At 38.5% G+C, this 13,207-nt stretch overlaps 1 protein-coding gene across 2 annotated transcripts in view; it reads left to right on the forward strand.

Annotated features, from left to right (window-relative positions):
- ZCWPW2 (zinc finger CW-type and PWWP domain containing 2) overlaps window positions 1-13,207 on the forward strand; it is a 208,037-nt gene that overhangs the window by 147,098 nt on the left and 47,732 nt on the right. For both annotated transcript variants that reach the window (XM_051858906.2, XM_051858902.2), the window contains one exon: window positions 12,142-12,188. In XM_051858906.2, coding sequence (XP_051714866.1) covers window positions 12,142-12,188 — 47 coding nt within the window. The remainder of the gene's footprint in view (window positions 1-12,141; window positions 12,189-13,207) is intronic.

Genomic DNA, 13,207 nt, shown 5'->3' on the forward strand with positions numbered 1-13,207 from the left:
CCCCTGGAGTTGTTATTGGTCTCAAGCTTATGCACCAGTGAGCCTCCAGAGGTCTGTCAGTTAGTTTATGTTTTCCTGTTCCTTTACTTCCAAGTAGGTTTCTGTTCAGTTTAGTTGTAATTCTCTGTACTTGTGTGTCTCTCTAAATTTGGGGGCAGTAGTTTGCTTTGTGATTTCACATCTGAGGAATCCAAGAAGAGTTGTTGATTTTTCAGTTTGTTCAGGATCTTACATGATATTGGGACAGAGTGGTAACTTCTAAGCTCCTTATGGCAGACCATAAGGAGAAACTGGCTTATCCTCTACCTTTTTTTGGAGAATGCATTCAGTTGTCACATTTAAAGAAACACATCACTAATAAAGTTTTCCAGAGTCTATGAATAGACAAGCTTTAAAATATGCTCTTAGGGGCCAGTGCTGTGGCATAGTGGGTTAAGCCGCTGCCTGCAGTGCCGGCATCCCACATACGCACCAGTTCAAGACCAGGCTGCTCCACTTCCAATCTAGCTCTTTGTTATGGACTGGGAAAGCAATGGAGGATGGCCTAAGTCCTTGGACCCCTACACCCATGTAGGAGACCTGAAGGAAACTCCTGGCTCCTGGCTTCAAATCGGCACAGCTCCAGCCATTGCAGACAATTGGGGAGTGAACCAGAGGATAGAAGACCTCTCTCTCTCTCTGCCTCTCCTTCTCTCTCTGTGTAACTCTGACTTTCAAATAAATAAATAAATCTTTATATAAATTCTCTGAAAGAGAAGCTGGGGTCAGAGTTGTGGTGTAGCATTTAAAGCCAATGCCTGCAACACCAGAATCACATAAAGGCACCAATTCAAGTCCTGGCTGCTTCACTTCCAATCCAGCTCCATGCTGAAATCCCTGGGAAGAAAGAGGAGGATGGCCCAAGTACTTGGGCGCTGGCAGTATGTGGGAGACCTGGAATTAGCTCCTGGATTCAGACCAGCACAGGGGAAGGAGGATCTCTCCCTCTTCCTTTTTCTGTGACTCTGCCTTTCAAATAAATAAATAAATAATTTTTTTAAAAAAAGAAGAGAAGCCATTGAATTATGTTAATATTTGTATTATTCTCTAATATGGCTATAAAACATTTTAATATCATTCTAGACCAGAAAGTACAGCCACCTCTACTCATTTAAAGCATTTTATTACCTGAAGCTCCTCTTTTGCACTTTGAAAATAGTAGTTGAATTAAACTCAGAAAAAGAATGAAGACCCTATCTTTTCCTCATCTAAATCTTTACTATCTGTACTTCCTGTTAATTGCTTTTTACCCTTTATGGTGAGGAACCCTATGTGCAGAGATTTTTGAAGGAAGAAAATCAAACACTCGCTAGGGAAAATTCAGCTCTTAGAAAGTGGTTAATGCTGGGTGGTACTGATGCCATCTTACCTGTTAAAGTGTCCATATTAAATGTGTTATTGATCATATACATAGGATTAATTGTCAAAGGAATCACATAAATCAGACTAAGTGTCTGGTAATGACAATGGATAGAATTAAAAAGGAGAGAATGTTCCAACATGGGAAATAGTCCACACAGCAGACTCATAGAATGACAAACACCCTAAACAGCACTCTGACCTCAGAATCAGCCCTTAAGGCATTCAGATCTGGCTGAAAAGCCCATGAGAGCATTTCAGTCATGGAAAACCAATATACTGTGGCAAAAAAAAAAAAAAAAAAGATCTACAGGAAGGTTCTCTGTGAGTGATACCCCAGTGGAAAGAAGGGACTATCAAAGAAGGATGTACTTATGGCCCTGTCTAAATGCTAACAGAGTTTGTGGGCTCAAAAGTCTTCCATAGCCTAGACAGCTCACGTCAAGAGCCTTGGGTGATCACTGACATCATAAATGAGAGTGTCAATTGTTAAATCAACAACAGGAGTCACTGTACACTTATTCCTCATGTAGGACCTCTGTCCTTAATGAGTTGTACTACAAAAATTAACTGTAAAACTGTAAAACTTGTTTTCAAACAGTACTTTACACTTTGTGTGTCTATGTGGGTACAAATTGTGGACATCTCTAATTAGTACAGGTCTTCTGTATATAAATTTAATTAAAAATGAATGTTGGGATAGTATCCAAGATGGCGTAATAGGGATGGAGCTTACTGATCTTGTCCAGGAGAATATAGTTTAATAAATATGGAGATAGGGTAGTCTGAGGGAAGAGTTAGGGAAAAAATGGCAGAGGAAACTCTTCCATAATTAGAGGGACAAGGTGGGCCTATGTAGAGGGCATGGACTCCCATGGCTCAGGACCCCAGAAGCAGAGAGTCTCTGAACCAGCATTGGAAAGAGAGGTAAGACAAAACCGCAGCAGCCCAAGACACTGTTGGAAAAGTTACAGGAAGAGCATAGAGGGAATGAGGCTTCAAGCCCTGTTGGGGAAAGTACACCAGCATAAGTAGAGGAGAGAAAAAATAAAATGGATGGTATAGACACGATTATTTCTCTCCAATCACCTTACAAAGGCCTACAAGCCAATAGAGCAGAAGCCATTTTGGACATACGTAACAGCTGTGCCAGCTCGAGGCTGTGGCCAGAAATCAGCCAAGCAGAGAAACCTAAGACCTAGTAACTGTGTGGAGCTTCTCAACCAGAACTATGAAAAAAAAAAAAAAAAAAAAACAGGGTGTGTGGGAGAACTCAAGGTGTGGCTGAGACTCTGAGTAGTCTTGGTGGGAAATGCCACAACCTTGGGTGGCTCTGGCTATCCAATGAGAGACACTGAAGAGAAATCTGGCTCAGGCGGCCCCTGGCTACCTGGTGAGAGATGTTGCAGGGGAATCTGAGCTTACACTGAGGACTGCACAGATCCTTTGTGTGGTCCTTGGGGCAGAGCAGACAAATATTATACCACTGGAGCTAGTGCTCAGGCACTGATTGCAATTGAGGAGAAGAGCTCAGATGAGTGGAATTACTTCCCTTCTGAATAAAAGAGAGAGACACACACACACACACACACACACACAGAGAGAGAGAGAGAGAGAGAGAGAGAGAGAGATTTACCATGCCAAACCTGGGTGTGTCATCTTGGGCATACCCTTAACCCTGAAGAACTGAACAGAGCTCTCTGGCCACACCCACCACAAGCCTCTAGAGATTCACTGAAAGCAGACAGTCCACTTAATCTAGAGTCATAGTATAATGAGAAAAGTCACCACAGTGAAAAAAAAAAGAAGAAGCCAAAGTATTTCCACAATGCCAAACAACAAACCAAAACCGAGGAAACAAGACAAGGAAGACATCATGATGCTCCCAAATGAACATGACACTCCAATACAAGATTATGAAGATGATGACATAGAAGAAATGCAAGATGCGGAATTCAAAAAATTTATGATAAGAACATTTAGAAATTAAGTAGAACAAACAAAAAAAGTATCAAGTAGAACAAACAAACAAAAATACTAAGAGGGATAACATATTAAGTTGTTCATCAACAGTCAGGGCGAAGGCTGATCAAGTCACCATTTCTCATAGTGTTCATTTCACTTTAACAGGTTTCCTTTTTGGTGCTCAGTTAGTTGTCACCTATCAGGGAGAACATATGGTATTTGTCCCTTTGGGACTGGCTTATTTCACTCAGCATAATGTTTTCCAAATTCCTAACAGGGATCACTTTTCAGTTAAAATTTAAACACCTAAGAATAATTGTGTGTTAATTATTATCAAAACCAAATGCATGATCTACAGAAATCCATACAGGAAAGGACAGAAAATGAAATCCTAAGGAGGAATCAAAATGAAATGAAGAATTTAATAGAACATGAAATTGAGATAATGAAGAGAAATCAAAATGAAATGGAGAATTCAATAGAACAAATGACAAACGCATTTGAGAGCCTTAAAAACAGAATCAGTGAGGCAGAAGAGAGAATATTGGACTTAGAAGACAGAGCATAGGAAAGTATACAGTCAAACCAAAGAAAAGAAGAGGGAATTAGAAATCTAAAAAATATTTCAGGAATCTATAGGACGCTATTAAAAACCCCAACATTCAGGTTCTAGGAGTTCCTGAAGGCATGGAGACAGAGAAAGGCTTAGAAGGCCTTTTTAGTAAGATACTAGCAGAAAACTTCCCGGGTTTGGAGAAGGACAGAGACATCCAAGTACAGGAAGCACATAGCACCCCTAATAAACAGTACCAAAAGAGATCCTCAACACAGCATGTTGTAATCATACTCACCAGAGTGAAACATACAGATTCTAAAATGTGCAAGAGAGAAATGTCAGATTATTCTCAGAGGATCTCCAATTAGACTCACAGCAGACTTCTCATCAGAAACCCTAAAGGCAAGAAGGAATTGGTGAGATATAGCCCAAGTACTAAGGGAAAAAAACTGCCATCCCAGAATATTATATCCTGCAAAGCTCTCATTTGTGAATGAAGGTAAAATAAAGACCTTTCATAGCAAACAGAAATTGAAAGAATTTGTCATCACTCGTCCAGCCCTGCAAAAGAAGCTTAAAGATGTGTTACACACAAAAACACAGAAACACAGCCATCAATGCAAAGAAGGTAAAGGAAGAAAATCTCCCAATAAAAGATCACAGGAAGTTCAAAGTGTATATTAGAAATATCTTTGGGAAAATGGCAGGGCAAAGTCACAACTTATTAATAGTCACATTGAATGTAAATGGCCTCAACTCTCCAGTAAAAAGACAGACTGGCTCATGGATTAAAAAACAAAACCCATCTATTTGCTGCTTACAAGTAACACATCTTTCCAACAAAGATGCATGCAGACTGAAAGTGAAAGGTTGGAAAAAGATATTCCATGCCAACAGAAACCAAAAAAGAGCTGGCGTAGCCATCGTAATATCAGACAAAATAAACTTTAACATAAAAACTGTTAAGAGAGACAGAGAGGGGCACTATATTAATGATTAATGCATCAATTCAACAGGAAGATATAACAATTATGAGCGTATATGCACCTAATTACAGAGCACCAGGATATTTAAAAGATATGTTAATGAACTTAAGGTAGACAGTTTCCAAAACAATAGTATTAGGGGACATCAATACTCCACTTTCAGCAATGGACAGCTCAACCAGTCAGAAAATCAACAAGGAAACAGCAGATTTAATCGACACTATAGACCAAATGGATCTAACAGATATCTACAGAGTTTTTCATCCTACCCTGGAAGAATTCACATTTATATTAGCAGTACATGGAACCTACTCTAGGATTGAGCACATACTAGGCCATAAAGCAAGTCTCAGCAAATTCAAAAGAATTAGAATCATATGATGCAGCTTCTCAGACCACAATGGAATGAAGCTGGAAATTAGCAACTCAGGAATCCCTAGAGCATATGCAAACACATGGAGACTGAACAACATGCTCCTGAATGAACACTGGGTCATAGAAGAAATCAAAAGAGAAATCAAAAACTTTCTGGAAGCAAATGTAGATAACAACACAACATATAAAAACTTATGGGATACACCAAAAGCAATGTTAAGAGGAAAGTTTATAGCAATAGGTGCCTACATCAGTAAATTGGAAAGGCACAAAATAGATGAGCTTTCAATGCATCTCAAGGATCTAGAAAAACTGCAGCAAACCCGACCCAAATATAGTAGAAGAGGATAAATAATTAAAATCAGAGAAGAGATCAACAGAATTGAATCCAAAAAAAAAAAAAAAAACATTACAAAAGATCAGCCAAATGAAGAGCTGTTTTTTTGAAAAAATAAACAAAATTGACACCCCATTGGCCCAACTAACTAAAAAAAGGAGGGAGAAGATCAAATCAATAAAATCAGAGATGAAAAAGGGAAATTGAGTGGTAATAAAGGCCCTCCCAACAAAGAAAAGCCGTCTGCACCTCAGTGTTTATCGCAGCTCAATTTGCAATATTTAAGACATGGAATCAACCTAAGGGCCCATCAACAGAAGACTGGATAAAGAAATTATGGGACATGTACTCTATAGAATACTACACAGTGGTTAAAAAAATGAAATCCAGTTATTTGCAACAAAATGGAGGAATCTTGAAAACAACATCCTGAATGAAATAAGCTAATCCCATAGGTACAAATATCATATGTTCTCCCTGATCTGTGACAACTAACTGAGCGCCTAAAAGGAAACCTATAGAAGTGAAATGGGCACTGTGAGAAACAATGACTTGATCAGCCCTTGTCCTGACTGCCGAGGAACAACTTACTATTTTATTCCTTTGAGTATTTTTTTTCTTCTACTTAATACCATTGGTTGAACTCTTTAATTAACACACAATTATTATTAGGTATTTAAATTTAACTGAAAAGTGATCCCTGTTAAATATGAGTGGGAATAAGAGAGGGAGGAGATGTACAGTTCGGCGCATGCTCACTCGGACTTACCCCTAAGTGGTAGAGCTAGAAATGTGCCAGGGGACTCCAAATCTTATTGAGTTGGCATGTACCAATGCCATCTTACTTGTTAAAGTGATCAGTTTCAGTTCATAATTGATTATAATGATAGCTTTAAGTGACAACGGGATTACATAAATAAGACCAGTGTCTGCTAATAGTAATTGATAGAATTAAAAAGGAGAGAACTATCCAACATGGGAAGCAGGATACACAGCAGACTCATAGAATGGCAAATGCCCTCAATAGCACTCTGGCTTCAGAATCAGCCCTTAAGGCATTTAGGTCTTTCTAAAAGTCCCATGAGAATTTCTCAGGCATGGAAAGCCAAGACACTGTTGCAAAAAATGACCCAAATGAAAGATCTCTGTGAGTGAGATCCCAGTAGAAAGAACCAGCCATCAAAGAAGGAGGTACCTTTCTCTGAAGGGAGGAGAGAACTTCCACTTTGATTATGGCCTTGTCTAAATAAGTTCAGAGTTGGTGAACTCAAGAGACTTCCATAGCCTTGGCAGCTCGTGACAAGAGCCTCGGGTGATTACTGACTCCATAAACAAGAGTGTCAATTGTTAAATCAACAACTGGAGTCACTGTGCACTTACTCCCCATGTAGGATCTCTGTCTTTAATATGTTGTACTATGTGAATTAACGGTATAACTAGTACTCAAACAATACTTTATACTTTGTGTTTCTGTGTGGATGCAGTCTGTTGAAATCTTTACTTAATATATACTAAATTGATCTTCTGTATATAATGATAATTAAAAATGAATCTTGATGAAAAATGGATGGGAGAGGGAGTAGGAGATAGGATATTTTGCAGGGGGTTATGAGGTTAAAAACCACTATAATACAACAGCTGTACTTTTGACATTTATAATTATTAAATAAAAGTTTAAAAAAAATGAATCTTGCTCACAAATGGGATGGGAGAGAGTAGGTGAGACAGGAGTGGGGGTGGGATGCTGGGTATGAGGAGACAAACTGCTATATTCCTAAAGCTGTACCTATGAAGTTTGTATTCATTAAATAAAAGCTTTCTTAGGTCGGCGCCGCAGTTCAATAGGCTAATCCTCCACCTAGCGGCGCCGGCACACCAGACTCTAGTCCCAGTCGGGGCACCGGATTCTGTCCCGGTTGCCCCTCTTCCAGGCCAGCTCTCTGCTGTGGCCAGGGAGTGCAGTGGAGGATGGCCCAAGTGCTTGGGCCCTGCACCCCATGGGAGACCAGGATAAGTACCTGGCTCCTGCCATCGGATCAGTGCAGTGTGCCGGCCACAGTGCGCCGGCTGCGGCGGCCATTGGAGGGTGAACCAATGGCAAAAGGAAGACCTTTCTCTCTGTCTGTCTCTCTCACTGTCCACTCTGCCTGTCAAAAAAAAAAAAAAAAAAAAAAAAGAAGGTGATTAATATTGCTGCAGTTGAACATGGGCCTATTATTATTAATAGAGAAATAGCTAGTGATCATAATAGTTTTCAGTATTCATCAGACCTGCTCTTTGGCATTTGAAAATAAGCATGGTTGTCACTTCCCAAGAAACTTTCCTGTTATTGGGAGATGATTCTACAACTTTTGAATATAAATTGTTCCTTTAACAAAGTTTGGATATTTCTGTTCCTGATTCATTTCCATATTGGAAAATTTATATGTAAATTAGATACATTTTAAGTGGAAACATAATAAATATCCATTTTATTTCATTAACTCTTTGAATACCATCATCAAGGTTCTTGAATCCAGTTTTAGTTTTTGAGTTTCCTTTTTGTTAAGCTTTAACAATTTATTATTTTAAAAAGATTTTATTTATTTAAGAGGTAGAGTTATAGACAGTGACTGGGAGAGGCAGAGAGAAAGGTCTTCCGTCTGTTGGTTCACTCCCTAAATGGCCACAATGGCCAGAGCTGGGCAGATCCAAAGCCTGGAGCCAGGTGCTTCTTCCTTGTCTCCCATGTAGGTGCAGGGGCCCAAGGACTTGGGTCATCTTCCACTGCTTTCCCAGGCCACAGCAGAGAGCTGGATTGGAAGAGGAGCAGCGGGGACTAGAACCAGCGCCCATATTGGATGTTGGCGCCGAGGTGTAGGATTAACCTACTGCACCACGGTGCCAGTAGAAAGATATAGTTACAGTGAAAGAGAGAGACAGAGAAAGGTCTTCCTTCCATTGGTTCACTCCCCAAATGGCCGCCACCGCCGGAGCTGCACCAATCCAAAGCCAGGAGCCAGGTGCTTCTTCCTGGTCTCCCATGTGGGTGCAGGGGCCCAAGCACTTGGGCCATCCTCCACTGCCCTCCCAGGCCACAGCAGAGAGCTGGACTGGAAGAGGAGCAACCGGGACTAGAACCCGGTGTCCATATGGGATGCCAGTGCCACAGGAGGATGATTAGCCATGTGAGCCGCGTGACACCAAGTTTTTTTTTAACTTTTGGCTTTTTCCCCCCTCCCACCCGCAACCATCCCCTCTCCCGCACCCTCTCCCATCCCATTCACATCAAGATTCTTTTTTTTTTTTTTTTTTTTTTGACAGGCAGAGTGGATAGTGAGAGAGAGAGACAGAGAGAAATGTCTTCCTTTTGCCGTTGGTTCACCCTCCAATGGCCGCCACGGCTGGCGTGCTGCGGCCGGTGCACCGCGCTGATCCGAAGGCAGGAGCCAGGTGCTTCTCCTGGTCTCCCACGGGGTGCAGGGCCCAAGCACTTGGGCCATCCTCCACTGCACTCCCTGGCCACAGCAGAGAGCTGGCCTGGAAGAGGGGCAACTGGGACAGAATCCGGTGCCCCGACTGGGACTAGAGTCTGGTGTGCCGGCGCCGCTAGGTGGAGGATTGGCCTATTGAGCCACAGCGCAGGCCAAGATTCATTTTCAATTATCTTTATATACAGAAGATCAATTTAGTATGTACTAAGTAAAGAGTTCAACGGTTTGTACCCACACAGAAACACAAAGTATAAAATACTGTTTGAGTACTAGTTATACCATCAATTCACATAACACAACACCTTAAGGACAGATATCCTACATGGGGAGTAAGTGCACAGTGACTCCTGTTGTTGATTTAACAACTGACACTCTTGTTTATGGCATCAGGAATCACCCGAGGCTCTTGTCATGAGTTGCCAAGGCTATGGTAGCCTTCCAAGTTCGCCAACCCCGATCCTATTTAGACAAGATCATACTCAAAGTGGAAGTTCTCTCCTCCCATCAGAGAAAGGTACCTAGTTTGATGGGGCCTGAAGTTTTAACAGTTTGTATGAGTTGACATTTCATTGTTTCTTTTATTCTTGTTAAATATCTTCAAAAGAGCAAAGAAATATTTACCTTTTTTTTAAACTAGTACCTATGAAAAATGCAATTTTAAAAACTTTAAAAAATCTACAAGCAAAAAAAATACTAGGAAAATAATTTAGTAATGATATATATTTTGCTTGTAGATTTTTAAGATACAGTTCTTATTCTATCTTATAATACCATAAGGTTCTTCCGTGTCCTTCTATGAATCTAAAAGACATTGTGGAATTTTTATTATCTTATTTTTTTCCTGTATCTTAAAACGTTTTACTTTTATAACATTACTCATCAACTATTTTCAACTAAATTAAAATGATTAAAATAATCATTTAGATGTGAAAATTGTGGAGTAACTTAAAAAAGATGATAAAATAGCAAAATATATATCATTACTAAATTATTTTTCTAGTTTTTTTTTGCTTGTAGATTTTTTTAAAGTTTTTAATATTGCATTTTTCATAGGTACTACTTTAGGAATATAGTGATTCTTTCCCCATACCCAACCTCCCACCTCATCTCTCATCCCACCTCCCTCTCCTTCTCCTATCCCTTTCTTCACTGTGGTTCACTTTTAGTTTGATTTTATATACAGAGGACCAACTCCATGTTAAGCACAGATTTCAACAGCTTGCACTCCCCTACACACACAACATATAGAGTACAGTTTGAGAACAAGATTAGCAGTCGATTCTCAAAGTACAACTCATTAAGGACGGAGGTCCTACATGGGGAGTAAGTGCACAGTGAATTCTGTTGTTCCTTTAACAATTAACACTCTTATTTATGATGTCAGTGATCACCTGAGGCTCTTTACAGGGGCTGCCAAGGCTATGGATGCCTTTTGTTATATAGACTCCATCAGTATTTGGACAGGGCTAATAAGTAAAGTGGATGTTCTCTCCTCCCTTCAGAGAAAAGTACATCCTTCTTTGATGGCTTTCTTTCCGCTGGGGTCTCACAGAGGTCCTTTGTGTATATTTTCCTAGTAATTTAATGCTTAAGTTCACCAACTAACTATTCCATAATGTCTTTATGAGCTAAAATAGAAGTGTACATTTGCTGATGATCTGTATGATCTGTTATTTGCCAGACATTATTTTGGAGCTTTAGTTGCATGAATTATATTATTTAGATCTTACAATATACCAATAAGAAATAACTCCTAACCCTGGTCCATCAGTAATGATTTAGATGTTCTGATAGCATATTCATTGTTTTGTGTCTTATACTCTCCAACATAGCAGTATATATTGAGTGAATACTTGATATATTTCAGTAGATTACATTAATTTCTCCAGTAAAATGTGTATTTCAGAGTCATATAAGATTTTAAATAGAAAACATGTATGTTTACTAATAATTATACATAATGTAGATTACTATTGTGTATAAAATTTGGCCAGTGCCTTTAAGAAATATTCTAGTTTTGCATAGTGCTTAGATATATGCAAAAGTAATCATTAAGTAAGGAAGAAAGTGACATGGATTAAGATGACTATGAATTTGCAAAGGAGATGAGGATTTCTCTTAGTTGTGGGAATCATCTGTAACAGTGGATGGTCTTATACACTCATTAATAGAGAAAAAGAGTGTTCCAAGAGGAGAGATCACTACATTCATGTAGATGGAAATGGGAAAGAGGAAAATCTACATATGACTAATCAGTTTTAGAAATGAATATAATATAGTACTCTGATTTCTGAGTTTTTATGTTTTATGCCAATAATTTTTACCATTGTATATGTATGTACGCACACATACATAATTTTGCATATATCAAAATACCTTGTAATGATTTTCTATAAACTCTTTGGTTGCTAATTATTTCATCTTTAATAGTGGTAGAATGAGAAAAAGTACTAATATTCTTCCTTAAGGCCCTGCTGGCAGCTCAGTGGTCCCAAATGGAGGCAGCAGAGAACCTGGAAAGATTAGGGGCTTGTAATCAGATGCTTCTGGCCCTGATGCATGACCACAGGCAAGGTATTCAATTTAACTTAGCCTCAGCATCCTCAGCTGTGAAGCAAGGATGGCCTACACACCTTGCAAAGTAACGTGAAAATCACATAAGTCCTATCTCATGTGCAGCATGTAGCAGATACACAAGTAGAGGTAGCTGCATTTAATGCTAGAGCCTATTTACTACAGGCAAGCAGATCAGAACCTGGGAATCAGATATACTTGATGCTGACTTGAGGATATCTAACCAGCCAGTCAAATATAAGGGAGGAGGGTTGTCAAGTTAAGTGTATGAATCCCTGATATTATTGCTTTTGGATTACTGTGTTCTACTTGACTCTGGGGAGCTGAGTTTATTAGCATTTTAATTAAAGGAACTACTAAAAACAAAATACTGTTATCAGAGCATGAGAAAGTTGAAATTTCTAATTGTGTAACTCTATTTATATGATCAAAAGCATAGGCACTTTTTAAAAGCAGCCATATTTCATTATCTTACAGCTAAATCCAAAACAGATGCCAACGTAACTGTGGTGGCCAAGAAAAGGGTAAGATTATGTTTTAGTATATAAAATATACAAACTCCAAATTCCATTTGGTTAATACTATTTTCAAAAGAAAATTAATTTTTTAAAAACAAAATAAACATGTCATATGTTATTTCTTCTAAATGTTAATCGAGTGTGTGTTTCTTTTCTTTGGATAGCACTAGGAATTAGAACAATAGAAAATTGTAAGTGAACAAAGAAATGATTGCTTTTATTTAAATTACACTTTCGATCTCATGTACTAAACATTTTATGTTCTCATGTATCATGTTATTTTAACATGTGCCATAAATCTCATGAAAATATTTAATAAAATTCAGAGCTTAATATGATCTTTACCTTAAATTTAAAATAGAGAATGGTGTTATCCATTAAAATGAATACTCGGAACCTTGAATCTTTTTCATAAAAACTTGTAAAGTCAATAGCGCATTTAAAAAATTTTTAAAATTTAACATATTATTTTGAATATTGTTTGTGGTCATACAGCAGGGCCAAATGCATCTTATTACAAAATCCCAATCAAAACTATGATTAGGATAGGATGAACCTTGGCATTCTCATCAAGCAATGATGTTCTTTAGGCTACTACTGAAAAAAGAAGAATCAACACCTAAATTCTTCTGTGCATATATTAGTGTCATAAGAAAAAGAATTATTCTAGAAAGGCATGCTTATGATGGGATGTCCTGAGTTGAATGGAGGACTAGTTTAGGGCAGACCCAGTGAAAGTCAGATGTAACCTTGAGAATAGCAGAGAATGTTGAGGAAGAATCTATGGATTATTAAGAAGTGGGATGAGCATTATATTTTGTATTCTATATATATTAGAATATATACATATATATTATAAGTCCTTTTGAAATCAGATTTGCTTTATCTTTTTATTTTTTGACTTGTAAAAGATATCTGGATTTTTCACTAGCTAAATAATGTTGATGTTCCCTTTCAAGAGAGAATTCACTGTCACAGAAGACAAAGTTGCCCTTTATAAAAGAAATGAAATGGGGTGTGTATAT

Source organism: Oryctolagus cuniculus, chromosome 4, assembly GCF_964237555.1.
Source record: "Oryctolagus cuniculus chromosome 4, mOryCun1.1, whole genome shotgun sequence".
NCBI classification, from domain to species: Eukaryota; Metazoa; Chordata; class Mammalia; order Lagomorpha; family Leporidae; genus Oryctolagus; species Oryctolagus cuniculus.